Below are 27897 nucleotides of genomic sequence, written 5' to 3' on the forward strand. Positions count from 1 at the left end.
TGACTTTTTTTGGTGTCCTGGTCAATATTTATCCCTCAATCAACATAATAAAAATAGACTATCTGGTCATTATCACATTGCTGTTTGTGGGAGCTTGCTCGTGCGCAAGTTGGCTGCCACTTTTTCCACATTACAACAGTGATTACACCATTAAAGTACTTCATCGGCTGTAAAGTGCTTTGATACGTTTGGTGGCAGTGAAAGGCGTTATATAAATGTACGTCTTTCTTTTTAAAAAAACTATGCAGAACCATTTACTAGTTATATTGGGGAACAATAGTCGGTTTCTTAGTAAATTTAAAAAAAAATTACATTCAAAAGCTTTTAAAATGTGCCTATTAGTGTCCTGGCGCCCAAAAGAATCATAATTTTTAGAACCTCCCCGAAGGCCTGCAAACGAGCATAATTAGCGGAAACACCCAGTGGTGATTAATCCACCCTGGGGGTGTTGTCAGTTTTCTGATCGTGGCCGGCTTCTAGCATGATATTTTTTTCGACAAGTGCAAAAGATCGCAGAGAGTCAATTTACGCTTAAAATTCCGTGATCTTCAGCGCGGGTTAAACCGATTTTCGGGCAATTGTGCCGAAAAACCAGCGCGACTTGAACAGAAACTCTACCTCTGGAACTTGGGCCAGCAGTTGTTCCTCATGTTGGAACCCTGTGTATTCTGACCAACTTAAAGGCAGAAAGCCCTCCACAGCACTTGTTCACGATAACTCTTCCCCTCGTGCTGCACAACTGGAGCACTGTTGATCCCGCCTTAACTCCCTCAGAACAAAGTGGTATTGCTTCCAGAAGGAGGTATAGCAGGCAGTTCCACAGGGTGGGAAATAACTGGTTTCACAGATGAAGATAACCAAAGTATAGACAGGACTATTTACCATTCATTCAGAGAGCATATTTATAAAAAACTGTGTTTCTGACCAGGTACAATGGCAACAACACTGAAGTACTGGGAATGAATGCAGGTGAAACAGAAACTATTCTGTGCCATATAATTTATTAGTTCCTTCAACATCATACAAGTCTTATGTTTCATGTGGGTGCAAGTTGGTAGGATAGGTTATTGTGTGCCAGGTTTATTCAGAGTTTTCAATGAGCTGAGGTTTACGGAGGGTGGAAGATGGGAGTTCAGCTAAACGAGCAATGGAATAATTCAATCTGGAGGTGGAAACAGCATGCATGAAGGCTCCGGCAGTAGATGGGCTGTGGTAAGGGCGGAAGTGGGTAAGGTTACAGAGGTGTAGGCAGGTGGTCATTTATTGGGAGGAAATGGTGTCACATGCTCAGCTCGGGTCGAGTAGGACGCCGAGGTTGCAAACCGCCTGGTTCAACTCGAGATAGTGGCGAACAGGGATGGGAGGCAGAGCAGGTTTTACTGGCAACAAGGATATCAAAAGATGGAACAGAGGGAATGGTTGAGCATGACAACTGCAGAGGAGATATGGTGAATGGGGTACCAAAGGCTAGGCAATCAGGAGTTTAAAAGTGCAATTGTAAGCGACCTGGGGTAGGGTTCTTCCAGGGGCCGATGCAGAGGGGTGGGGTTGAGGGACATGGGTGATGCGAAATACAAGGAAGAGGTCTAGATATCTTCTTTGTTGATCAAGACCTCGAGCTGGCGAGGTCCAGTAGTCATCGCAAATATGGGTAGGAGAGTTTATATGGAGGGCGTTGAATTCAGAGAGAACAAGCAAAGGGAGATGAGATGAAGATTAACATTACTGAAGAGTTGTTTCTCAATGCAAAGACTGAGGAACGAAAGGAGGGTGGAAGCTTGCTTGGGGGCAGGAGAGAACAAGGATTCTAAAGGGGAGGTGAGAGGGGTGGAACAAGCTGAAGCGTTTGAAAGAGAAGGTGGCATAGGTAAGCCTTGCTGCAGCTTTACAGTGTATTGGTGAGGCCACATCTGGAATACTGTGTGCGGTTTTGGTTTCCATATTTACGAAAGGATCTACTTGCTTTGGAGGCAGTTCAGAGAAGGTTCACAAGGTTGATTCCAGAGATGAGGGGGTTGACTTATGAGGAAAGGTTGAGTAGGTTGGGCCTCTACTCATTAGAATTCAGAAGAATGAGAGGTGATCTTAGTGAAATGTATAAGATTATGAGGGGACTTGACAAGATGGATGCAGAGAGGATGTTTCCACTGATGGGGGAGACTAGAACTAGAGGGCACGATCTTAGAATAAGGGGCCACCCATTTAAAACAGAGATGAGGAGAAATTTCTTCTCTGAGGGTTGTAAATCTGTGGAATTCGCTGCCTCAGAGAGCTGTGGAAGCTGGGACATTGAATAAATTTAAGACAGAAATAGAATGTTTCTTAAACGATAAGAGGCTATGGGGAGCAGGCGGGGAAGTGGAGCTGAATCTATGATCAGATCAGCCATGATCTTATTGAATGGCGGAGCAGGCCCGAGGGGCCGTATGGCCTACTCCTGTTCCTATTTCTTATGTTCTTATGTAGGAACAGGGAAAGTGACAATGATTAGAACCATGCACTACTGCAGTAGTTTGAGCAGGGCAAGTAATGGGATGTATAGCCAGGCATGGTGAGGCTTTGGTAAGGGGCAAGGTCAGAATTCTGTCAAATGCCATGCATTATTCTGCTAAATTATATATAGTTGTTTCCTTCTTAAAGCTATAAAATCTAATTACTCAGTGAGGTCAGTTGAGAGACTGCAGACATTCTGACCCTGGTACTTTGTATTCTGACTGAGTTCCTTTGTACTTTTAATTGAAATGTGGCTAATAGGAAATACATGTGCCACTGTCACATTTTACGTTATAAAAAATTGTGCGCCAATGTGAAGAACTTTGAACAAAACATACTCACTCTAGACTACAGAAAACGCTGGAAATACTCAGCTGGTCAGTCAGCAACTACACTTTTCTAGTTGGATGCTGTGAAAGGTGCTTATTATGTTAGAATATTGTCTTAAGTGCTCTGCAATCTTCTATCCATTTTTTCTCCTTAAATTACAAATTCTAATTTTAAATAAAGTTTGCGATACTGTCCTCCAATGCAAACTATTTCCTAGGCCAGCCAAGATCTGTGAATTGGTTCCGTGACACTGGTAAATATTTATGGGAACGGTAGCATAGCGGTAATGTTATTGGACAAGTAATCCAGAAGGCCTGGATTAATAATCCCAAGACAAGAGTGCAAATCCCACCATAGCAGCTGGGAAATTTAAATTCAATTAATTAAATAAATCTGGAATTAAAAGCTAGTATCAGTAATGGTAACCATGAAACTAGTGGATTGTTGTAAAAACCCACCTGGTTCACCAGTGTCCTTTAGGGAAGGAAATCTGCCATCCTTACCCGGTCTGGCCAATACGTAACACCAGACCCACAGCAACTTGCTTGACTCTTTAACTGCCCTCTGAAGTGGCCCAGCAATTTGGGATGGGAAATAAATGCTGGGTTTCCCAGCGGTGCCCACACCCCGTGAATTAATTTTTAAAAACTTGCACTCAACTAGCCAGTTTGGGGAGAAATCAAGTGGAGAGTTTTCTTACCCATGCCCGTGTAAATCGCTATCTGCTGGGATTTTCCCTTCCTTTCCAAAATTCAGGGTAATTTTGGTGCCTCTAGTTTTTCCTTTAGTGCCTTTTCCCCCTCCTGTTCCAATGCAATGGTGTTTTTATTTTTCTGTAGATATCAGCTTAGTCATTGTGATGTATTTGGGATTTGGAATGCACTGCCTGATGGGGTGCTGGACACAGATTCAATCGTAGCCTTCAAAAGGGAATTGGATAAATACTTGAAGGAGAAAAAATTGCAGGGATATAGGGAAAGAGCGAGGGGAGTGGGACTAACTGGATTGCTCTTCAAAAGAGCCGGCATAGACTCGATGGGCCAAATGGCTCCTATGCTGTACTGTTCTCTGATTCTAGGCTAGCATTTGCATTTTTTTGCCTTAGCACAGTTCCTTAATTAAAATCTTACTCTGCCCGTGCTTCCTGTTCTAGTATATGCGGTTGAAATTAATCACTGATGGGCATTGCACAACTGTCTTTTAATATTGAATTGTAGACCCTTCTGAATGGTGAAGTTATATTCAGAAGACCAAGTTAATTCATTTTTACATTTGCTACCTGGATCATGCTACAAAGCCCCTATTCACCCTAATGTCCCCTCTCCGCCCCCCCAAAAAATCAGTCAATCAGGGTATTTGTTACTGGAGGACTTGAAGTTAAGTCGTATGCCTGAGTCTGCAATCTTGAGTACACCATGACATCAGACCATAGCACAAATTGTTCAACAGCTAGACTTGCAGTTGGTCACTCTGTTCAGATGGTGCAGACAGAAATGATTGATTGAAGATAGAAGAGTTGTGTTTAAGGTGCTGTGGATTCATAGATAAGATCTTTTACTTGTTCATTGCAGAACCTTTTCGCATTAAAGGCGCTTATTGTGTCACAGTTGCTGTACACCACAAGAAGTGCCCCTTTACTAAGGGGACACTTGATTATTGTTTCAACTTAAAATAGTTGTATAACACAAGATTACTTCCATTATAATGTTTCTTCAATTGGACCTGTATTTGTTCTCCCAACTATGCCCTTGTTGAATTTGGTTACTGGCCTGGGAGGGAGAGCTCATGCTAGTTACTGATTCCCTTAAGTTCTTCTCACACTGTATAAACTCCATGCATTGTACCAACACTGACATGACATAAGTGCAGTTAGGCCTGTGTTTGCAAGTCTCAAAATGAAAAACATAACTTGGGAACCACTTCATCTTTAGAAGAGTTATATTGTTGAATTTATGACAATAAATGTATAATTCTGGCATCCAAATGGTGATGCAATGGGATAACGGTCCTGGTTACTTCTGACTTCATAGTATTTTCTAATTTTCGACCAATAGGCTTTTCCTTCTTCATAATAACCGTTGGTATATGTGCACTCCTGCTTGAAGAATTCGGTTAACCTCCAACAGCACCTCCTTGTAGAGGAGAGAGGAGCTTTCGTACTAATGTTCTATCATGGCTTGTATTTATGTAGCTGTCTTAGCATCCAGAAGCATACCAAGGAAGTTCTCAGATGAGAGGAAAATTGACACCAAGCCGTGAAAGCAAACATTAGGTGGGATGACCAAAGGTTTTTAAAGGTAGAAAGTTGAGCTGTAGGACTGTGGCGGCTAAAAGCTTTGCCTCTAATGGTGGGGTGAGGAGGGGGTGCAATGTATTGCAGAAAGAGTCAACAACTACGTTTTTGGAACAGGATATAGTTAGAAGAGATTATGGCGCTTGGCCATATATAACTTTATTGATAAATTTGGCAGTTAACAGAGAGATCCAATGTAATTCATAAGGGCGGGTGATGGACAAGCCGGACTATGACTCAGTAGAATATTTGGATAAGTTGGAGTTTAGTGAGGATGTGTGGCCAGCAAGGAGCACAATAGTAAAGTCCAGCTGTGGCCTGAGGCATGTACAAGTGACAGTGGAAGTAAGTACTCTCTGCGATGGGTGGTATGTTGGGTTTGAAAGCTCACCTTGGTGTCTGAATAGGCGAGTTCTGCCTGGGAAGGGGATGAAAACCGTGGCAAGGGAACAGTGGGAGCCAAAGACTGGAGCCGAAATTGCCCTCCGCCCGGATAATTAGAATTATTTGTTGAATAACCGCCACAATCGATGGGGCGGGGAATAGAGGGAAATTGCCCTCTTCTGAGAAATCATAGGGGCAGAAGCGAATCGGGAGCGGGGCAGAAGCATGTCAGCGTGATGTGGACATGCCGTGCTGACGCTTAGCAACATCCCTCCCCTTCACTGAAAGGGGAGGGATGCTGCGAGGCCTACTTAGTGCCCACTGGGCTACCAGGGAGGGCTCCGGCTGGGCCAGCAGGCCGGCACCCGAGAGGGGATGCCAGGCTGCCTGTAGTCGGCCCGGCCGAATCCGTGGCCGCCGTTGTCGGGCCGATTGCAGAGTTAGCTCTGATGACGTCACTACCACCGTTCGCACTGGAGTGGGGTGGTCAGGTTCTCCACCTCAAAAAAACAAGAGGGCAATGTCCTGATCGTCGCAGAGTGAAACTCATTTCTGCCCTGGTAAAAGGGGCAATTTTGGCCCCTGTAACTTTGATCTTCTGAATATTGAGCTGGAGGAAGTTGTAATTGATCCAAAACTTGATGACCACTGCATTAACCAGCTAGGATGGGATCGCGAACAACCAGTCTTAATAGTGCCACTATTAAAACTTAAACTAGCTTATTTCAACTTTGGAAATGTTGTTCATTTTATCCAGAGCTGTTTTTGGAGATAAATGTGACTTGGGAGTTGAAGCCATCATTCAAGGGGAGGGGAGATGAAGTCTATTTTGTTTTGCCAAAATATATTCATAAGCTGAGGTTTATTTAACAGGCATGTGCAAAATACTGAATGCACACTTGACCACAATTTACCAGCCTTTTTTTTTGATTTTCTTTCATTACCACATTGTGGTATTTTAATAACTTGTTTGTAAACCTTTAAGTGAGATTAGTAGATTCGACTTTTGTTTTTTTCCCCCCTTAGGTGAAAATGAAATCCTTGCCAGTCTACACAAGATTGCAAGCAAGAATAAAATCTGGAGGTCTTACATTGGAATGGGCTATTACAACTGCTCAGTACCACAAGCAATTCTCCGCAACTTGCTAGAAAATGCAGGATGGTAATACAAAAGCTTTCTAATTTCAAATGTACTCCTCCTAAATGGTCTAAATTCAGAAGTGATTGGTCCCCTAATGGTTGAATGAATACATAGAAACATAGAAAATAGGTGCAGGAGTAGGCCATTCGGCCCTTCGAGCCTGCACCACCATTCAATGAGTTCATGGCTGAACATGCAACTTTAATACCCCATTCCTGCTTTCTCGCCATACCCCCTGATCCCCCTAGTAGTAAGGACGACATCGAACTCCTTTTTGAATATATTTAGTGAATTGGCCTCAACAACTTTCTGTGGTAGAGAATTCCACAGGTTCATCATTCTCTGGGTGAAAAAGTTTCTCCTCATCTCGGTCCTAAATGGCTTACCCCTTATCCTTAGACTGTGACCCCTGGTTCTGGACTTCCCCAACATTGGGAACATTCTTCCTGCATCTAACCTGCCTAAACCCATCAGAATTTTAAACATTTCTATGAGATCCCCTCTCATTCTTCTGAACTCCAGTGAATACAAGCCCAGTTGATCCAGCCATCCCGGGAATCAGTCTGGTGAACCTTCGCTGCACTCCCTCAATAGCAAGAATGTCCTTCCTCAAGTTAGGAGACCAAAACTGTACATAATACTCCAGGTGTGGCCTCACCAAGGCCCTGTACAACTGTAGCAACACCTCCCTACGCCTGTACTCAAATCCCCTCGCTATGAAGGCCAACATGTCATTTGCTTTCTTAACCGCTTGCTGTACCTGCATGCCAACCTTCAATGACTGATGTACCATGAAACCTAGGTCTCGTTGCATCTCCCCTTTTCCTAATCTGTCACCATTCAGATAATAGTCTGTCTCTCTGTTTTTACCACCAAAGTGGATAACCTCACATTTATCCACATTATACTTCATCTGCCATGCATTTGCCCACTCACCTAACCTATCCAAGTCGCTCTGCAGCCTCATAGCATCCTCCTCGCAGCTCACACTGCCACCCAACTTAGTGTCATCCGCAAATTTGGAGATACTACATTTAATCCCCTCGTCTAAATCATTAATGTACAGTGTAAACAGCTGGGGCCCCAGCACAGAACCTTGCGGTACCCCACTAGTCACTGCCTGCCATTCTGAAAAGTACCCATTTACTCCTACTCTTTGCTTCCTGTCTGCCAACCAGTTCTCAATCCATGTCAGCACACTACCCCCAATCCCATGTGCTTTAACTTTGCACATTAATCTCTTGTGTGGGACCTTGTCGAAAGCCTTCTGAAAGTCCAAATACACCACATCAGCTGGTTCTCCCTTGTCCACTCTACTGGAAACATCCTAAAAAAAAAGGCTGTGTCTGGTGTACTGAGTCACAGTGACCAGAGGGTCCCAGGTTTGACCCTCTCGTATCTGGCAAGTTAGTTGATCTCGGTTGGGTAGTAATTTGAATCTGTACCCCTGGGCTAGGGAGGGACAAAAATGCTGCCCTTGAATTTGTAATCAAGAAAACCTGGTTATGGTTGCACTTCTTTTTCTTGACGCACCTCCCAGGTATTGAGGATTAGTTGGGGTAAAACTTTAAAAACTGCTAATAGGCTCCTTTTATTGCACTGCTCCAAAAGGAGACCAGGATTGGAGGAACCTGTATTAAGTGCAGACGTCATATTGAGTTAATCTGCGAACAGTGGGTATGATGACATGTGGCATTGCCATATGATGCACAAGAGTAGACCTGTTATCATGGGGAATGTCTGCTGGAAGTCTCAAACGGATCTAGGTTGTGGGAGAAACTGCTCAGGTTTCTCTCAGTCCAGATCTATGGGGTGCCGAATATGGTTGTGCTGTGCAACATTAAAAGGGCACCCACTGTTTCCCTGACTTGATTGAAGTGCAGCAATAGCACAAATACCTCCTAAGCTTGGGGTTATTGTCAGGATTTTGATAAAGAAAACAGCACACTGCTTCGATGGGCATTTCACATCACCACCTCTCACTGCACACGAGTCCTTTTCATCTTGCTACCAAATTGCCTTCTAGAATCACTTAATACAGTAATTGTTGATTGCTTCTTTTACATGAATCAAAGTGTACAATCTGCTACAATTACTGTGAATGTCATTCTAGTATTATTGAAGTTTTCTTTAAAAGTCAGTTTAATCACTATTTCCTGATTTATCAATCCATCTCAAACTCAATATTTTTAAGGCATTCAGTCTGAAGAAACTCATTAAATATCCCACTTGAATCATCAGAGCTCCACTCTGACTATGCCTACAATATATCCATATTTGTCTCGACACTTGCAACATTGTACACTTGCTACAGCATTGCCTTCACTCATTAAGTCAGTATGAAGATTTGCAATGCATATTTCTTTAAAGGCGGTCCTGCAGCTATAATCTCCCTTGCATGGCAGCTGGTTATACAGCAAGTGCTGTTGATATGCTTTGACCACAGTGCACTACCTCATGTCCTGCCTGACACTCTATTCTTCTCTGCCTCTCCACTTTGCACTGACCCACCTTTGACTGCCTTAACTTGCTTCCACTCCTGTCCCAGTAAATCTAACGCAGTGATGGGTTTTCCTCCCACTTCCACACAGTCACATCGAATGCATGCCATTTGAATTGCCTGGCACGTTGTCCATAACACAGCACTTCACATTAAATATGTGCCATTTTGACTCATTTTACTTATCTAAAACTACTGACAAACCAATTAATCTCTTTATTACCAGAATCTTGTGTAGCTTTTTGTATCCTGATAACTTGATATTATTGCCCTCCTCTCAGTCCTGGGGGACACCTTTCATCGCAATACCCCAACCTAATGTGACCCTCTTTTTTTTCAGGAGTGTATAAAAGGATGAGTTCGGAGCTGTATTTGGGAGAATTTTTCTTTTGCCTTTGTGTAATTTGTTATGGTGGAATATAGGGAGGAAAATCAAAATTGTGGAAGGGTTTTTGTAATTGGTGAATGATGAAAGTAGAAAATAACCCGTAAGAAAAGAGAAACTTCATTGCAGACTTGCAGGAAGTTCAGGAGGGCTATAGTTTCTGATTGTTGAATAATATGCCTTTGGATCACATGCTTCCAATCACATGACCCAATACAGGATGATGTAAATAACATTAAGCTGAAGTGGGTGCAAGCATAAATAACTTGGCCGCTAAGTAGCGTTTGGTATGTTGCATCAGCCATTCTTCCCTCCCTATTTATAAATAAGCTCAATCCCATGACTTCCAGTGAATTCATCCCCAGCATGCCTCTAATTAATTATCAGTTAATCTTGATGCTTATAATTGGAAAAAATTATTATTCCAGATTTAGACCCTGAATTTAATTATCTTTCCCTTCCCTGTATGGACAATATTGTTCTTGTTTGACTAACTGATAGCACTCTGGATACCAGGAACTGTTGATAATGATGGGTTTCAATATTGAGAGACTCCTGAGAGTGGGCTAGCTGACAAAAATAGAATTGTAATATCTATTCAGGTATGATTTGTGGTGTATCCATCTAACTCGGGTGAAAAGAATTTACGAGGGAGGGACATGTTAAACCTGTGATAATACTGTTTCCCGCACCAGAGAAAATCTTGTTTATTGCATTTCTTCAGATATTTGAGCTAGACTTTTTGCCATCCGCCACCCCACCCCAGCCAGCCATGTTTTCTCTCTGACCTGGACAGATTAAGCCAGAAAACCACCAAGATGTATCTCCAGCTACTCATTGCTTTGTGTGGGCCAGTGGTATTGGGAAACTGTACCCACCCATATGTGGGTAGGTGCATCATAACTAAATGCAGATGAGTAGGTGCATCATAACTAAATGCCTCCACCATGTTTCCCATCATTTGCACAGATGGTGTCCAGTGTTCAAAAGACTGTAGAGGGGACCCCTGAAGAGGGAAGAGGAGTTTATGCCAATGCACTAAAGAGAGGGCTGCTACGACTTTAGTGGTGCCCACTGGGCTCGGCACCCAAGAGGTGCCTGTTGGGCCGACTTCAGAGTCAGCCAACAATTTAAATAAAATGGCGACCGCAGTGGTGCGCCCTCTCCATTAAGGGATGATGCACTGCCCAGCCACTGGCAGCTTCCCACCGGGAAAAGCTGTCGGGGGCACCAACCGGTGGCGGCTCCGCTCCTCGCGGGCAGAAAGGGGTCACCGGTGGGCGGTAAGGGGTCGGCACGTGCCTGATGGGGCGCAGCGGATATGCATTTCTGCCGGCCTGGGGGCAATTTTGGATGGGTCGGACCATCCGCTTGCCCCCCGGTCGAAAGGCCTTACCTCTTAGAGGCGGTAATGGACCTTTTAAAGAGGGGGGCAATTTCGGCCCCTCTCTCTGTGTCCACTCTATCAGAACCTTTCATAATTTTAAAGACCTCAATTAGGTCACCCCGCAACCTTCTTTTTTCAAGAGAAAAGCGACCCAGCCTGTTCCTCCAGCCTGATGTTACAGAATCAAGGAGCTGAACATCCAGTCCTGTAAGGATAAATCCTTTTTTTTCCCTTCCCAGGGCTGATGTTGTTAAGGACGTCAACATGTGTAGGTATTTTAATATGAAATGGTTTGTGAAGGAGGAGAAATTCCCTTTTAACTGTAGTTTGCTATCCATCTGATTTCATATTTGTCTTGTTTAACACGAGCGACAGAATGGAGCTCTTCAGTGAATTGACTGGAAGCAGGAAGTCAGACCATAATGGCATGCTATGTATGCACTCCACAATTCCTGATGTACTCAACTAGCTGGATCACTCCACAGCTAGAAGTAATGCTGACTACCATCATACATCAGTCACTGATTACCCAAGGGTTCAGAGCAGTCCTCTTCGAGTTCAAGCGACTTTCCGTTGATATTGCAAAAGGAATACTAGATCTAATGATTACAACAACAACTTGTATTTATATAGCGCCTTTAATGTAATGAAACGTATGAAGTATTGTGCGCTAAGAATTTGACACTGAGCCGTATAAGTAGAAATTAGTGCAGGTGACCAAAAGCTTGGTCAAAGAGGTATGTTTTAAAGAGCGTCTTGAAGGAGGAAAGAGAAGCAGAGAGGTTTAGGGAGGGAGTTCCAGAGCTTGGGGCCTAGGCAACAGAAGGCACAGCCACCAATGGTTGAGCGATTTATAATCAGGGATGCTCAGGAGGGCAGAATTAGAGGAGCGCAAACATCTCGACGGGGTGGGGTGGGGTGGGGGGGAGGGGAGGATGCGGTTGTGGGGCTGGAAGAGATTAGAGATAGGGAGGGGCGAGGCCCTGGAGGGATTTGAAAATAAGGATGAGAATTTTGAAATCGAGGCGTTGCTTAACTGGAAGCCAGTGTAGGTCAGCGTGCACTGAGGTGATGGAGGTGATGAGGCTGCCGAGTTTTGGATCACCTCCAGTTTATGTAAGGTAGAATGTGGGAGGCCAGCAAGGAGTGCGTTGGAATAGTGAAGTCTAGAGGTAACAAAGGCATATAACACTATAACTGTGCCAATTGCACTGTGGATTCTTTCACACTTAACAAAATTACTCCCTGAAATCTAATGCAGTAATAGTCAGTGTTGGAGGCCTGAGAGAGTTAAAATAATCCTCTAGGAGAGCTGTGGAAGCTGGGATATTGACTAAATTTAAAACCGAAATAGACAGTTTCTTAAACGATAAGGGGATAAGGGGTTTTGGGGAGCGGGTGGGGAATTGGAGCTGAGTCCATGATCAGATCAGCCATGATCTTATTGAATGACAGAGCAGGCTCGAGGGGCCGTATGGCCTACTCCTGTTCTTTATTTCTTATGTTCTTATAAGAGGTTCCTTTTAATTAAGATTTTGGAAACCACTGAGTGTACCCACAAGAAATGTAAACGTACCAGAAAATTAGTAGAGTAGATAGTATCTTCCCTGCCTGCTGTTATCCACATGTACTCAGGACCAGATTGAACTCCCTATTCATAAGAACATAAGAAATGGGAGCAGGAGGAAGCCATTTGGATCCTCGAGCCTGCTCCGCCATTCAATGAGATCATGGCTGATCTGATCTTGGCCTCAACTCCACTTTCCTGCACTATCCCCATATCCCTTGATTCCCTTAATATCCAAAATTCTATTAGCCTCTGTCTTGAATATACTCAACGACTGAGTATACACAGCCTTCTGGGGTAGAAAATTTCAAAGAATCACTACCCTCTGAGTGAAGAAATTTCTCCTCATCTCAGTCCTAAATGGCCGACCCTTTATCCTGAGACTGTCTGTGAATTCTTTGCCTTGTTTTTGAAGTGCCTGCAAGTGCATGGCCTTGTAATTTATGGTTTTTTTTCAAGCAAAGTTTTATGGCAGGGATAGGTTACAGACAACCATAATTCAGTGTATCTCTGTGTGCTGAGCTAAGAAAATAAATAGGTGTGGTAGATGGAGAACTACGTGTGCACGAGGGACATCCTTATTGCAAAAATCATGTAAGATTACTTAATAGCCGTCTTAAATCACACCGGTGTGATGCAAAAGTAGATAGCAAAGTTTAGAAAAGAATGCATAAATAAATTTTGCTGTTGGAATAAATTTGCATAATTTGGTTGTTTGGGAGAAAAATGGTACTTTCGGATACATTTCCACTCCACTTGCTCAGTTGTTTAAATTTATATTGCTTTACTTGTATCGACGCAAATATTACATCAGCAAATTCAGCCCTGCAGAATGTATGTTGTCCAGTTGTACTTAATCCCATTGTATCAGCAAAAATAGTTAATTTGAATTTTTCATCTGGTTTCTGTCCAGTGTACAGAAAATAAAAAGTAAATATGTTGGACTGTTAAAATAGTCACTTACAGTGCAATGTACCCTTGCTGGCCGCTATTTGTTTATACTGCTCTGTTGACTATAAAGCAATTAATTTGCCTCATTTGTTAGCTATCCTCGTACAATGATCAGTTTTTGAAGAGTACAAGATTATTATTACTCTGGGCGCTACAAGTCTCCAACATCTTTACTGCATCACTGTCACTGGAGAGTACTACCCTGTACTTGTAAAATATGCGGGAGAACACCAGCGGCAGGTCGGGGCCATAAAAGGAGCAGTGAGCGGCAGCCTGGGAGCAGCATGGAGGCCCTAACTGCGTGAGAACACCAGTAGCAGGTCGGGGCCGTAAAAGAAGCGGCGAGCAGCAGCCTGGGAGCACCTTGGAGATATACCACTTCAGGGAGCAGCACGAGCTGCGACGGCAGCGAAGAGTGACGTCATCAAGGTCCAGGTCGGTGATTGGAGCATGGGCAGATACAGTAGGAGCGGCGAGGTCGGGGCGAAGGAGCGGCGAGAGACTGGAGGGAAGTGATCAGGGCTCGTGAGAGGCTTAAGTTCGGAGCCAGGGGCCAGCCCACACTGCGATAGGAATGCGCACTAGGTCCGTGCAGCAGAGCAGGTCTCCAGTCGTCTTGGGTAATCCTTGCCACTGGACCAAGACCTAGCTCTGTCAAGCCCGTGTGGTGGCTGGTGTGCAATGGTCACCACACGTTAAAAAAATCCACGCACAGGCATCTTTCACTCTTCAGGATGTAGCTCAGACATGGAATTTTAGGTCCTTCATTGGAACATCTGTGAACTTAACCTTTTTTGGCGTGGAAGCAAGTCATCCTCGTTTCAAGGGACTGCCTGTGATGATGTGAAAATATGGGGAATGTACTTCTGAAATACACCAAGCTACATGGCCAGATGATGAATATTGTGCCTCCTTTAAGGCAAAGCGCCATAAAACATTGTTGTCTCCGATGCACCTGAAAATACCACCAGGCTTTTCTGGTAACCACCAGTTTGAGTGCTCTGCCTACCCATACAAATTTGGCCAGAAATGAAGCAGCATGCATGCTTGGATGATGTGGAATCGGTATGGGTAGAGCTACAGAATACCAAAGGGCAGAAAATGCTAGTGGGAGTTGTGTACAGACCGCCAAACAGTAGTAGTGAGGTTGGGGACAGCATCAAACAAGGTACAGCAGCTATCATGGGCGACTTTAATCTACATATTGATTGGGCTAACCAAACTGGTAGCAATGCGGTGGAAGAGGATTTCCTGGAGTGTATTAGGGATGGTTTCCTAGACCAATATGTCGAGGAACCAACTAGAGGGCTGGTCATCCTAGACTGGGTGAAGTGTAATGAGAAAGGACTAATTAGCAATGTTGTTGTGCGAGGCCCCTTGGGGAAAAGTGACCATAATATGGTAGAATTCTTGATTAAGATGGAGAGTGACACAGTTAATTCAGAGACTAGGGGTCCTGAACTTAAGGAAAGGTAACTTCGATGGAATGAGACGTGAATTGGCTAGAATAGACTGGCAAGTGATACTTAAAGGGTTGACGGTGGATAGGCAATGGCAAACATTTAAAGATCACATGGATGAACTTCAGCAATTGTACATCCCTGTCTGGAGTAAAAATAAAACGGGGAAGGTGGCTCAACCGTGGCTAACAAGGGAAATGAAGGATAGTGTTAAATCCAAGGAATATAAATTGGCCAGAAAAGGCAGCAAACCTGAGGACTGGGAGAATTTTATAATTCAGCAGAGGAGGACAAAGGGTTTAATTAGAATGGGGAAAATAGAGTATGAGAGGAAGCTTGCTGGGAACATAAAAACTGACTGCAAAAGCTTCTATAGATATGTGAAGAGAAAAAGATTACTAAAGACAAACATAGGTCCCTTGCAGTCAGATTCAGGTGAATTTATAATGGGGAACAAAGAAATGGCGGACCAGTTAAACAAATACTTTGGTTCTGTCTTCACGAAGGAAGACACAAATAACCTTCCGGAAATACTAGGGAACCGAGGGTCTAGTGACAAGGAGGAACTGAAGGAAATCCTTATTAGGCAGGAAATTGTGTTGGGGAAATTGATGGGATTGAAGGCCGATAAATCCCCGGGGCCTGATAGTCTGCATCCCAGAGTACTTATGGAAGTGGCCCTCGAAATAGTAGATGCATTGGTGATCATTTTCCAACAGTCTATCGACTCTGGATCAGTTCCTATAGACTGGAGGGTAGCTAATGTTACACCAGTTTTTAAGAAAGGAGGGAGAGAGAAAACGGGTAATTATAGACTGGTTAGCCTGACATCAGTAGTGGGGAAAATGTTGGGATCAATTATTAAAGATGAAATAGTGGCGCATTTGGAAAACAGTGACAGGATCAGTCCAAGTCAGCATGGATTTATGAAAGGGAAATCATGCTTGACAAATCTTCTCGAATTTTTTGAGGATGTAACTGGTAGAGTGGACAAGGGAGAACCAGTGGATGTGGTGTATATGGACTTTCAAAAGGCTTTTGACAAGGTCCCACACGAGATTGGTGTGCAAAATTCAAGCACATGGTATTGGGGGTAATGTACTGATGTGGATAGAGAACTGGTTGGCAGACAGGAAGCAGAGAGTCGGGATAAATGGGTCCTTTTCAGAATGGCAGGCAGTGACTAGTGGGGTGCCGCAGGGCTCAGTGCTGGGACCCCAGCTATATAGAAACATAGAAAATAGGTGCAGGAGTAGGCCATTCAGCTCTTCGAGCCTGAACCACCATTCAATGAGTTCATGGCTGAATATGCAACTTCAGTACCCCATTCCTGCTTTCTCGCCATACCCCTTGATCCCCCTAGTAGTAAGGACGACATCTAACTCCTTTTTTAATATATTTAGTGAATTGGCCTCAACAACTTTCTGTGGTAGAGAATTCCACAGGTTCACTACTCTCTGGGTGAAGAAGTTTCTCCTCATCTCGGTCCTAAATGGCTTACCCCTTATCCGTAGACTGTGACCTCTGGTTCTGGACTTCCTCAACATTGGGAACATTCTTCCTGCATCTAACCTGTCTAAACCCGTCAGAATTTTAAACGTTTCTATGAGATCCCCTCTCATTCTTCTGAACTCCAGTGAATACAAGCCCAGTTGATCCAGTCTTTCTTGATAGGTGAGTCCCGCCATCCCAGGAATCAGTCTGGTGAACTTTCGCTGCACTCCCTCAATAGCAAGAATGTCCTTCCTCAAGTTAGGAGACCAAAACTGTACACAATACTCCAGGTGTGACCTCACCAAGGCCCTGTACAACTGCAGTAACACCTCCCTGCCCCTGTATTCAAATCACCTCGCTATGAAGGCCAACATGCCATTTGCTTTCTTAACCGCCTGCTGTACCTGCATGCCAACCTTCAATGACTGATGTACCATGACACACCCAGGTCTCGTTGCACCTTATCTTTTCCTAATCTGTCACCATTCAGATAATAGTCTGTCTCTCTGTTTTTACCACCAAAGTGGATAATCTCACACTTATCCACATTATACTTCATCTGCCATACATTTGCCCACTCACCTAACCTATCCAAGACACTCTGCAGCCTCATAGTATCCTCCTCGCAGCTCACACTGCCACCCAACTTAGTGTCATCCGCAAATTTGGAGATACTACATTTAATCCCCTCGTCTAAATGATTAATGTACAATGTAAACAGCTGGGGCCCCAGCACAGAACCTTGCGGTACCCCACTGCCTGCCATTCTGAAAAGTACCCATTTACTCCTACTCTTTGCTTCCTGTCTGCCAACCAGTTCTCAATCCATGTCAGCACACTACCCCCAATCCCATGTGCTTTAACTTTGCACATTAATCTCTTGTGTGGGACCTTGTCGAAAGCCTTCTGAAAGTCCAAATACACCACATCAACTGGTTCTCCCTTGTCCACTCTACTGGAAACATCCTCAAAAAATTCCAGAAGATTTGTCAAGCATGATTTCCCTTTCACAAATCCATGCTGACTTGGACCTATCATGTCACCTCTTTCCAAATGCGCTGCTATGACATCTTTAATAATTTATTCCATCATTTTACCCACTACCGATGTCAGGCTGACCGGTCTATAATTCCCTGTTTTCTCTCCCTCCTTTTTTAAAAAGTGGGGTTACATTGGCTACCCTCCACTTCATCGGAACTGATGAAGAGTCTATGGAATGTTGGAAAATGACTGTCAATGCATCCGCTATTTCCAAGGCCACCTCCTTAAGTACTCTGAGATGCAGTCCATCAGGCTCTGGGGATTTATCGGCCTTCAATCCCATCAATTTCCCCAACACAATTTCCCGGCTAATAAGGATTTCCCTCAGTTCCTCCTTCTTACTAGACCCTCTGACCCCTTTTATATCCGGAAGATTGTTTGTGTCCTCCTTAGTGAATACCGAACCAAAGTACTTGTTCAATTTGTCTGCCATTTCTTTGTTCCCCGTTATGACTTCCCCTGACTCTGACTGCAGAGGACCTACGTTTGTCTTTACTAACCTTTTTCTCTTCACATATCTATAGAAGCTTTTACAGTCCGTCTTAATGTTCCCTGCAAGCTTCCTCTCGTACTCTATTTTCCCTGCCTTAATCAAACCCTTTGTCCTTCTTGACTGAGTTCTAAATTTCTCCCAGCCTCCGGGTTCGCTGCTATTTCTGGCCAATTTGTATGCCACTTCCTTGGCTTTAATACTATCCCTGATTTCCCTTGATAGCCATGGTTGAGCCAACTTCCTTTTATTATTTTTATGCCAGACAGGGATGTACAATTGTTGTAGTTCATCCTTGCAATCTCTAAATGTCTGCCATTGCCCATCCACTGTCAACCCCTTAAGTATCAATCAGCAATCTATCCTAGTCAGTTCACGTCTCATACCTTCAAAGTTAGCCTTCTTTAAGTTCTGGACCATGGTCTCTGAATTAACTGTTTCATTCTCCATCCTAATGTAGAATTCCACGATATTATGGTCACTCTTCCCCAAGGGGCCTCGCACAACGAGATTGCTAATTAATCCTCTCTCATTACACAATACCCAGTCTTAGATGGCCTCCCCCCTAGTTGGTTCCTCGACATATTGGTCTAGAAAACCATCAATTATACACTCCAGGAAATCTTCCTCCACCGTATTGCTTCCAGTTTGGTTAGCCCAATCTATGTGCATATTAAAGTCACCCATGATAACTGCTGCACCTTTATTGCATGCACCCCTAATTTCCTGTTTGATGCCCTCCCCAACATCACTACTACTGTTTGGAGGTCTGTACACAACTCCCACTAACGTTTTTTGCCCTTTGGTGTTCTGCAGCTCTACCCATATAGATTCCACATCATCCAAGCTAATGTCCTTCCTAACTATTGCATTAATCTCCTCTTTAACCAGCAATGCTACCCCACCTCCTTTTCCTTTTATTCTATCCTTCCTGAATGTTGAATACCCTTGGATGTTGAGTTCCCAGCCCTGATCATCCTGGAGCCACGTCTCTGTAATCCCAATCACATCATATCTGTTAACATCTATTTGCACAGTTAATTCATCCACCTTATTACGGATACTCCTTGCATTTCGACACAAAGCCTTCAGGCTTGTTTTTTTAACATCCTTTGTCCTTTTAGAATTATGATTTCATGTGGCCCTTTTTGTTTCTTGCCTTTGTTTACTCGGTCTTCCACTATTGCTTTTTACATTTGTACCATCTGTTTCTGACTCAATATTACTTGCCCTGTCCTGCTGCATAGGTTCCCATCCCCCTGCCATATTAGTTTAAACCTGAACTGCATTAGTAAATGTTACCCCCAGGACATCAGTTCCAGTCCTGCCCAAGTGCAAACCGTCCCTTTTGTACAGGTCCCACTTCCCCCAGAACTGGTTCCAATGTCCCAGGAATTTGAATCCCTCCCTCTTGCACCACTGCTCAAGCCACGTATTTATTCTACCTATCCTGCTCCCTCTACTCTGATTAGCACATGGCACTGGTAGCAATCCAGAGATTACTACCTGTTGAGGTCCTACTTTTTAATTTAACTCCTAGCTCCCTAAATTCAGCTTGTAGTACCTCTTCCCGCTTCTTATCTATATCGTTGGTACCTACATGTACCACGACAACTGGCTGCTCACCCTCCCTCTCCAGAATGCTCTGCAGCCGCTCCGAGACATCCTTGAGCCTTGCACTAAGGAGGCAACATACCATCCTGGAGTCTCGGTTGCGGCTGCAGAAACTCCTATATATTCCCCTTACAATAGAGTCCCCTATCACTATAGCTCTCCCACTCTTTTTCCCTCCCTTCTGTGCAGCAGAGCCACCCAAGGTGCCATGAACCTGGCTGCTGGCGCCTTCCCCTGGTAAATCATCTCCCCCAACAGGATCCAAAACGGTATATCTGTTTTGGAGGGAGATGACCGCAGGGGACTCCTGCACTACCTTCCTGCTCTTGCCTTACAATATACATTCATGATTTAGATGACGGAATTGAATGTAATATCTACAAGTTTGCAGATGACACTAAGCTGGGTGGCGGTGTGAGCTGTGAGGAAGACGCTAAGAGGCTGCAGGCTGTCTTGGACAGGTTAGGTGAGTGGGCAAACGCAGGGTAGGTGCAGTATAATGTGGATAAATGTGAAGTTATCCACCTTGGTGGCAAAAACACGAAGGCAGAATATTATCTGAATGGTGGCAGATTAGGAAAAGGGGAAGTGCAACGAGACCTGGGTATCATGGCACATCAGTCATTGAAAGTTGGCATGCAGGTATAGCAGGCTGTGAAGAAGGCAAATATTGGCCTTCATAGCTCGGGGATTTGAATATAGGAGCAGGGAGGTCTTACTGCAGTTGTACAGGGCCTTAGTGAAGCCTCACCTGGAATATTGTGTTCAGTTTTGGTCTTCTAATCTGAGGAAGGACGTTCTTGCTATTGAGTGAGTGCAGCAAAGGTTCACCAGATTGATTCCCGGGATGGCAGGACTGACATATGAGGAGAGACTGGATCGACTGTGCCTGTGTTCACTGGAGTTTACAAGGATGAGAGGGGATCTCATAGAAACATGTAAAATTCTGACGGATCTGGACAGGTTCGATGCAGGAAGAATGTTTCTGATGTTGGGGAAGTCCAAAACCAGGGGACATAGTCAAAGGATAAGGGGTGAGCCATTTAGGACTGAGATGAGGAGAAATGTCTTCACTCAGAGAGTTGTTAACCTGTGGAATTCCCTACTGCAGAGAGTTGTTGATGCCAGTTCATTGGATATATTCAAGAAGGAGTTAGATATGGCCCTTACGACTAAAGGGATCAGGGGGTATGGAGAGAAAGCAGGAATGGGGTACTGAGGTGAATGATCAGCCATGATCTTATTGAATGGTGGTGCAGGCTCGAAGGGCCGAATGGCCTGCTGCTGCACCTATTTTCTATGTTTCTATGTTGGCTTGATTGTTCCTGCGGTGCTCAGGAACTTGCCCTGCATGATTGTCAGCTTTGGGCATTAGAATACTGCTGCTTCTTGAAGTGGTTATAAAGGGCCCAAGTTTCCACACGATAAAAAACGGGCGCCCCTCCGAGCTGGGCGCCCGTTTTTCGCGCCTAAAACGGCGCCTAAAAAAAACCTCGCGATTCTGGAGAGTTCTGCAGCTCCTTGTCTGTCTGGCGCGGTGCCCAGGGGGGCGGAGCCTACACTCGCGCCGATTTTGTAAGTGGGAGGGCGCGGGTACTATTTAAATTAGTTTTTTTTCCTGCCGGTAACGGTGCGCGTTGGAGCGTTCGCGCATGCTCAGTGTGAAAAAAAACATTGGCATCGGACATTTTTGTAGTTCTTTGTAGCTGTTTAATTTTTGAAATTTTTTTTAATAAAAGCACATTGCCATCAGCACTTGCAGCCTTCTCACTGTCTCCTTCCCCCCCACCACCCCACGGAAAGAACGGGCGCCTCCTCTCCCCTCCTCCTCCCCCCCCCCCGGCGGGAAAGAACGGGCGCTTCCTCCCCCCCCCCGCGGGAAGAACGGGCGCCTCCTCTCCCCTCCTCCTCCCCCCCCCCGGCGGGAAAGAACGGGCGCTTCCTCCCCTCCCCCCCCCCCGCGGGAAAGAACGGGCGCCTCCTCTTGCCTCCCCCCCGCCCCCCCCCCCGCGGGAAGAACGGGCGCCTCCCCCCCGCGGGAAAGAACGGGCGCCTCCTCTTGCCCCCCCCCCCCGCGGGAAGAACGGGCGCCCCCCCCCCGCGGGAAAGAACGGGCGCCTCCTCTCCCCCCCCCCCCCCCCCCCCCTTGAAGAAAAAATTCTGTTCCAAAGTAGAACTGTTCTACCTGACTAGAACTGCAGAAAAAAAAATGTGGAGAATTGCGATTTCTAAGATAGTCCATGCTCCTAAAAATCAGGCGCAAATCATGTGGAAACTTGGGCCCAATGAAACTAAATGAGAGGATGCTTATGAATTAAGCAGTTGGGATAGATGCATCATAATGCACATTTGTAATAAAGTTATAAACAGTGTACACCGAAACCTATTTTTCGATGGGGGTGACTTGCCAATTAATCTGTTTTGGGTGGCATTGGTTGATGAAGGAATGTCGGATATGACACCAGGCAAATTTCCTGCGCTTATAATGCCATGGGACTTTTGAACAAATCACCAGAAATGACTTACTTAATAGCACCTTTGATATTGCTGCATTACCTTGAGCAGCCAGCCTAGATTCTGTGCTCAAGTCCTTGTGTCAAGCTGGGATCCACAAGCTTTTTCCTCTGAGTTGAGCGTGCTACCAACGGCGTTGAACCGACAGCTGGACACTATGGATGGGCCCTATTTTAACATGGCGATCTGTGGACCAGTTGTAAAAGATGGGCTGAGAAATGGCGGATGAATTTTAACGTGAATAAATGTTTCATGTTATTTGCAAATAATGTTGAAGGGTTCATTTTCTAAAAACTACATATATGCTAATTGGCAAAGGAGGAAAAAAGGATTTGGATGTTATGAATCAGTCATTGAAAATATACAGTCAATATGAAGTTGTTATCAACTGGGCCAACAACTTGCATTTAAATAGCACCACGTAGGAAAATATTCCGAGGTTCTTCATAGGATTGCAATCAGACAAAAATTGGGGCCAGGCCAAATGGGAGGGATATTAGATTGAACTTGGTCAAAGAGGTAGGTTTTAAGGAGCATCTTAAAGGAGCAGGGAGAGGCAGAGAAATTTAGGTGGGGAATTTTAGAGCTTGGGGCTCTGAAGGCAGAGTTGTCAATAGTGGGGATGCACAAACAGCCAGTTGGAGGAACGCAAAGTTATTTTAATCCTATATAACCTGCTAGTAAAGCTATATTTAACTTGTAGTCTTGGGAACGTAACTTCAAGAGCAAATTTGAGGACTTGGGTTTTAAGTTATAAGACGCACATGCAACTGAAAATTGGAGAAAAAGGAGGTTAAAATTGGAACATAATCCACTTGAAGTAATGCTCAACGACAAATATTGGGGATTATTTAGTTTAAACCAATTACAAAAATAAAGGGCATGAATAGTGAATTCGCAAGCTTTCAGTAAAGCTGAAAAACAGAACAAGAAAGATATGCAGAAAAGACATCCATTAAAACCAGTTAATGCTGTGTAATTTGTTGAAGAAGTAACTGGCTGAATAATTGGTGAATAGGATTAAAGGCAACAAGTAGATTATTTTTACAGCTTCTGAGACTATAAAAAATTACGATATTGTGGCAGCAAATCACGCCATATACGGTAAGTATAGAAATTCTCCTGCTCTGTTGTGGGATCTCGTGCTATACAAACTATTAGTTCTAGGTATAAACCGATTGTATGGACCCCTAATCCTGCCTCACTGGCAGCAGAGATTTGACAGCTAAAATACAACCGAAGTGAACATTTAGCTTGTAACATTAGATTGATATTCTGATATTTTCCACCTGAAATGTCCCAGTTTTTTTTTCTTGGAAATTTTACTTGTTCATATTGTTGAAGAAGTTAATTAATTTGGGAGGTTATTACAGCGCTAATTGTAAAATGTTTTTTAGGAGTGAGCTGAAGAACTCTTTTCTCATTTTGTACTTGAATGTTCTTGTAGCATGCTACTGAGTTTTAGGCAACATACACTCATTTTATTTAATAAAAGCACTCACTGTAAGGGGCCTTGGCCCTAGAAAACATAATTATGATAAAAAGTAGCCCTGTCCCCTCGTGAAATGTTTATTGTGTGCAGTTATAAAATCCTACCAAAATCGTCTGGCAGTATCTGTTCTTCTTCTATCTCCACATCGATTACTCAATAAAGGACTGCGGAATGTAGTTGCTCCTAATGCTCCTTTTTATAATGGTGATTTCCTTGGCAGCCACAACATAACATCAGCAATTAAAATTAATCTTAACTTGGACTATCCACTCTTAATTAAAAAAAACAGATGTGGTTGCCTAAGCAGGGCAACCTGGAATTCTCCAGAATGAGTGAACGATATTGGCTGATGGGAGTTGTGCTTCTATGGGACAGGATTGGCCCTGACTAAAGTTCTTGGCCACCAAAGTGCACTAAATTACCTGAGTCTCCTACAATAGCCTGACCAAGAAGTGAATGAAGTGCTAGCTTGTCGCATTCTTGCCTCCGAATCATAAGGTTGTAGATTCAACTCTTAAGACTCGAGCACATATTCTAAGCTGACATTTCAGTGCACTATTGAGGGAGTGCTGCACTGTCAGCAATGCCATCATCTGAGATGAAATATTAACCTGAAGTCCTGTTTGCCTGTGCAGGGGGACATAGAAGAGCATTGTTAACCAACATTTTACCCTCACCCAACACTACCAAAACAGAATAACTCAACTCATTGCTGTTTGTGTGATCTTGCATTGTGCAAATTAGCTGCTGCATCTGCCTGCACAACTGGGACGACACTTCAAAAAAATGTTTTTTTAATTCATTCACGGGATGTGGGTGTTGCTGGTAAGGTCAGCATTTATTGCCATCCCTAATTTCCCTTGCGAAAGTAGTGCTGAGGCGCCGCCTTAAATCGCTGCAATCTGTGAGATGAAGGTACTCCCACAGTGCTGTTAATGAGGGAGTTTCAGGATTTTGACTCGGTGACGATGAAGGAATGGTAATATACTTCCAATCAGGATGGTGTGATTTGGAGGGGAACTTGCAGGTGGTGGTGGTGTTCCCATGCGCCTACTGCCCTTGTCCTTCTAGGTGGTAGAGGTTGCGGGTTTGGGAGGTCAAAGAAGCCCAGATGGTACACACTGCAGCCACGGTGCGCCGGCGGTGGAAGGAGTCGGGAGGTGAATCGCTCACTGCAGAATACCCAGCCTCTGCCCTGCTCTTGTAGCCACAATATTTATGTGGCTGGTTCAGTTAGATTTCTGGTCAATGGTGACCACCAGAATATTGATGGTGGAGGATTCGGCGATGGTAATGCCGTTGAATGTCAAAGGGAGATGGCTAAACTCTCTCTTGTTGGAGATGGTCATTGCCTGCCACTTGTGTGGAGTGAATGTTACTTGCCACTTATCAGCCCAAGCCTAAGTGTTGTCCAGGTCTTGCTGCAAGTGGGCATGGACTGCTTCATTATCTGAGGATTTGCGAATAGAACTGAATGCTGCAATCATCAGTGAACATCCCCACTTCTGACCTTGTGATGGAGGGAAAGTCATTGATGAAGCAGCTGACGATGATTGGACCTCGGACACTGCCGTGAGGAACTTCTGCAGCGATGTCCTAGGGCTGAGATGATTGGTCTCCAACAACCACAACCATTTTCCATTGTGCTAGATATGACTCCAGTCAATGGAGAGTTTCCCCCCCTAATTCCTATTGGTTTTAATTTTACTAGGGCTCCTTCATGCCACACTCAGTCAAATGCTGCTTTGATGTCAAGGGCAGTCACTCACCTGACCTCTGGAATTCAGCTCTTGCCCATTTTGTAATGAGGTCTGGAGCCGAGTGTTCCTGACAGAATCCAAACTGAGCATTGGTGAGTAAGTGCTGCTTAATAGCACTGTCGACGACACCTTCCATCACTTTGCTGATGATTATGAGCAGAATGATGTGGCAGTAATTGGTCAGATTGGATTTGACATGCTTTTCGTGGACAGGATATACCCGGGCAATTTTCAACTTAGTCCGTTAGATGCCACCGTTATAGCTGTACTGGAACAGCTTGGCGAGAGGAGCGGCTAGTTCTGAAGCACAGGTCTTCAACACTGCAGCCCAGGATGTTGTCAGGGCCTTGACATCACGTGGAGTGAATTGAATTGGCTGAAGACTGGCTTCCGTGATGGTGTGGACCTCAGGAGGAGGGCGATATGGATCATCCAGTTGGCACTTCTGGCTGAAGATGGTTGCAAACACTTCAGCCTTATCTTTTGCACTCACTTGCTGGGCTCTGCCATCATTGAGGATGGGGATGTTCATGGAACCTCCTCCTCCCCTTAGTTGTTTAATTGTCCACCACCATTCACGACTGGATGTGGCAAGACTGCAGAGCTTTGATCTGATCTGTTCGTTGTGGGATCGCTTAGCTCTGTCTATAGTATGCTGCTTCCACTGTTTAGAATGCATGTAGTCCTGTGTTGCAGCTTCCCCAGGTTGGCACCTCATTTTTAGATATGCCTGGTGCTGCTCCTGGCATGCTCTTCTACACTCCTCATTGAACCAGGGCTGGTTCCCTGGCTTAATGTTAATGGTAGAGTGAGGTATGTGCTGGACCATGAGGTTAGATTGTGGTGATATACAATTCCGCTGCTGCAGATGGCCCACAGCACCTCATGAATGCCCAGTTTTAAGCTGCTAGATCTTGTTCTGAATCTATCCCATTTAGCATGGTGGTAGTGCCACACAACATGATAGAGGGTGTCCTCAGTGTGAAGATGGGACTTCGTCTCCACAATGACTGTGCGGGGATCACTGCTACCAATACTGTCATGGACAGATGCATCTGTAACAGGTAGATTGTTGAGGATGTGGTCAAGTAGGTTTTTATGTCGTGTTGGTTCTCACCATCTGCCGCAGGACCTGACAGCTATGTCCTTTAGTAATCGGCCAGCTCGGTCAATAGTGGTGCTACCAAGCCACTCTTGGTGATGGACATTGAATTCACTCAGAGTACATCTTGTGTCCTTGCCCCCCTCAGTGCTTCTTCCAAGTGGTGTTCAACATGGAGGAGTGCTGATTCATCAGCTGAGGGAGGGCGGTAGGTGGTAATCAGCAGGAGATGTCCTTGTCCATGTTTGACCTGATGCCGTGAGACTTCATGGGGTCCAGAGTCAATGTTGAGGACTCCCAGGGCCACTCCATCTCTGGTGGATCTGGCAGGACATACCAAAGGATAATGGTGGAGGAGTCTGGGATGTTGGCTGAAAGGTATGATTCTGTGAATATGACTTTGTCAGGCTGTTGCTTGACTAGTCTGTGGGACAGCTCTCCTAATGTTGGCACAAGTCCCCAGAAGTTAGTGAGGAGGACTTTGCGGGGTTGACTGGGAATGTGCCTTTGCAATGTCCGAATCGAGTGCCTAGGTTGATGCCAGGCGATCCGTCCAGTTTTATTCTTGGTGTTTTTCCTAGTGGTTTGTTTGCTGTGAATCTCTATGCAATATCCCGAGAGTGCGAAGGTGCTAATATATATGCCTCTTTATTTCCTTCTTTTTGAATATAGTTGAGACTAAAGTTCTTGAGGCTTATATTTCAACTTGTAGGAATCAACTAAATTTAGTGATTGGTAATCCCATGTACAATTTTTTTTTTTTTTTGAGTTTACGTTCATTATTACTGCTGTACGTAGTCCATGATTTAAAAAAAAATCTGTCTTGTGTGTAGTGTACATAATGTGCGTGTCACACATATCTATGTACAAGAAATCATCCATCACTTTTTGGAGTGGCTTAAATTAAAAAAATCTGTTGATGTTTTTCTCAAATAAATACTATGACTACCAGTTACCAAGGAGAAACCTTCACAAACCTGTAATATATTTGCTTCATGGGTTCTTTGTTTAAGAATTCGTAGTAACACATTGTCATTTAGAACTAGTTGGTTTATAAGAAAAGGTTTAACAATCACACTACACATTACCAGTTCATCCACCAGACTCACAACCACCTGCCTCATCGTGGATCTCCTGAACCCAATTGGCTGGGGTTTTATTGGGTCATGTGAACATCACGTGACTGGCTAAGCCACTCCCAACTCAATAACTCTACAAACCTGTGAGCATAGCATACATTACAAAATCCTTCCAAACACATTGGTCATTTCATTTCTCCAAAGTTACCAACTGGGAACCAAAAACTGACAAAAAGAACCAAATTGCTTAAACAATTTTTTTCAAACTGCTTTTGGTTGCCATTTTCCTTCCTCCCATCAGGTGCGATAATATTTATAAAGTAAATAAATTTCAATAAATTTGCTCTTATAGCATTGAGCAAATCGCTGTCGTGGTTTGATTCTGCTGCAATTGAGGTAAGCCACAAAAAAAACGTGTTC

The 27897-nt window shown here is 44.3% G+C and overlaps 1 protein-coding gene across 3 annotated transcripts in view; it reads left to right on the forward strand.

Annotated features, from left to right (window-relative positions):
- The window catches only part of gldc (glycine dehydrogenase (decarboxylating)), a 210993-nt gene that overhangs the window by 29760 nt on the left and 153336 nt on the right, over positions 1–27897 (forward strand). For 2 of the 3 annotated variants that reach the window (XM_070888438.1, XM_070888437.1), the window contains exon 3: positions 6527–6662. The exons of the other annotated variant lie outside the window; for it this stretch is intronic. In XM_070888438.1, the coding sequence (XP_070744539.1) occupies positions 6527–6662 (136 nt within the window). The remainder of the gene's footprint in view (positions 1–6526; positions 6663–27897) is intronic. 3 annotated transcript variants of the gene reach the window in all.

Source organism: Pristiophorus japonicus, chromosome 1 (genome assembly GCF_044704955.1).
Source record: "Pristiophorus japonicus isolate sPriJap1 chromosome 1, sPriJap1.hap1, whole genome shotgun sequence".
NCBI lineage: Eukaryota > Metazoa > Chordata > Chondrichthyes > Pristiophoridae > Pristiophorus > Pristiophorus japonicus.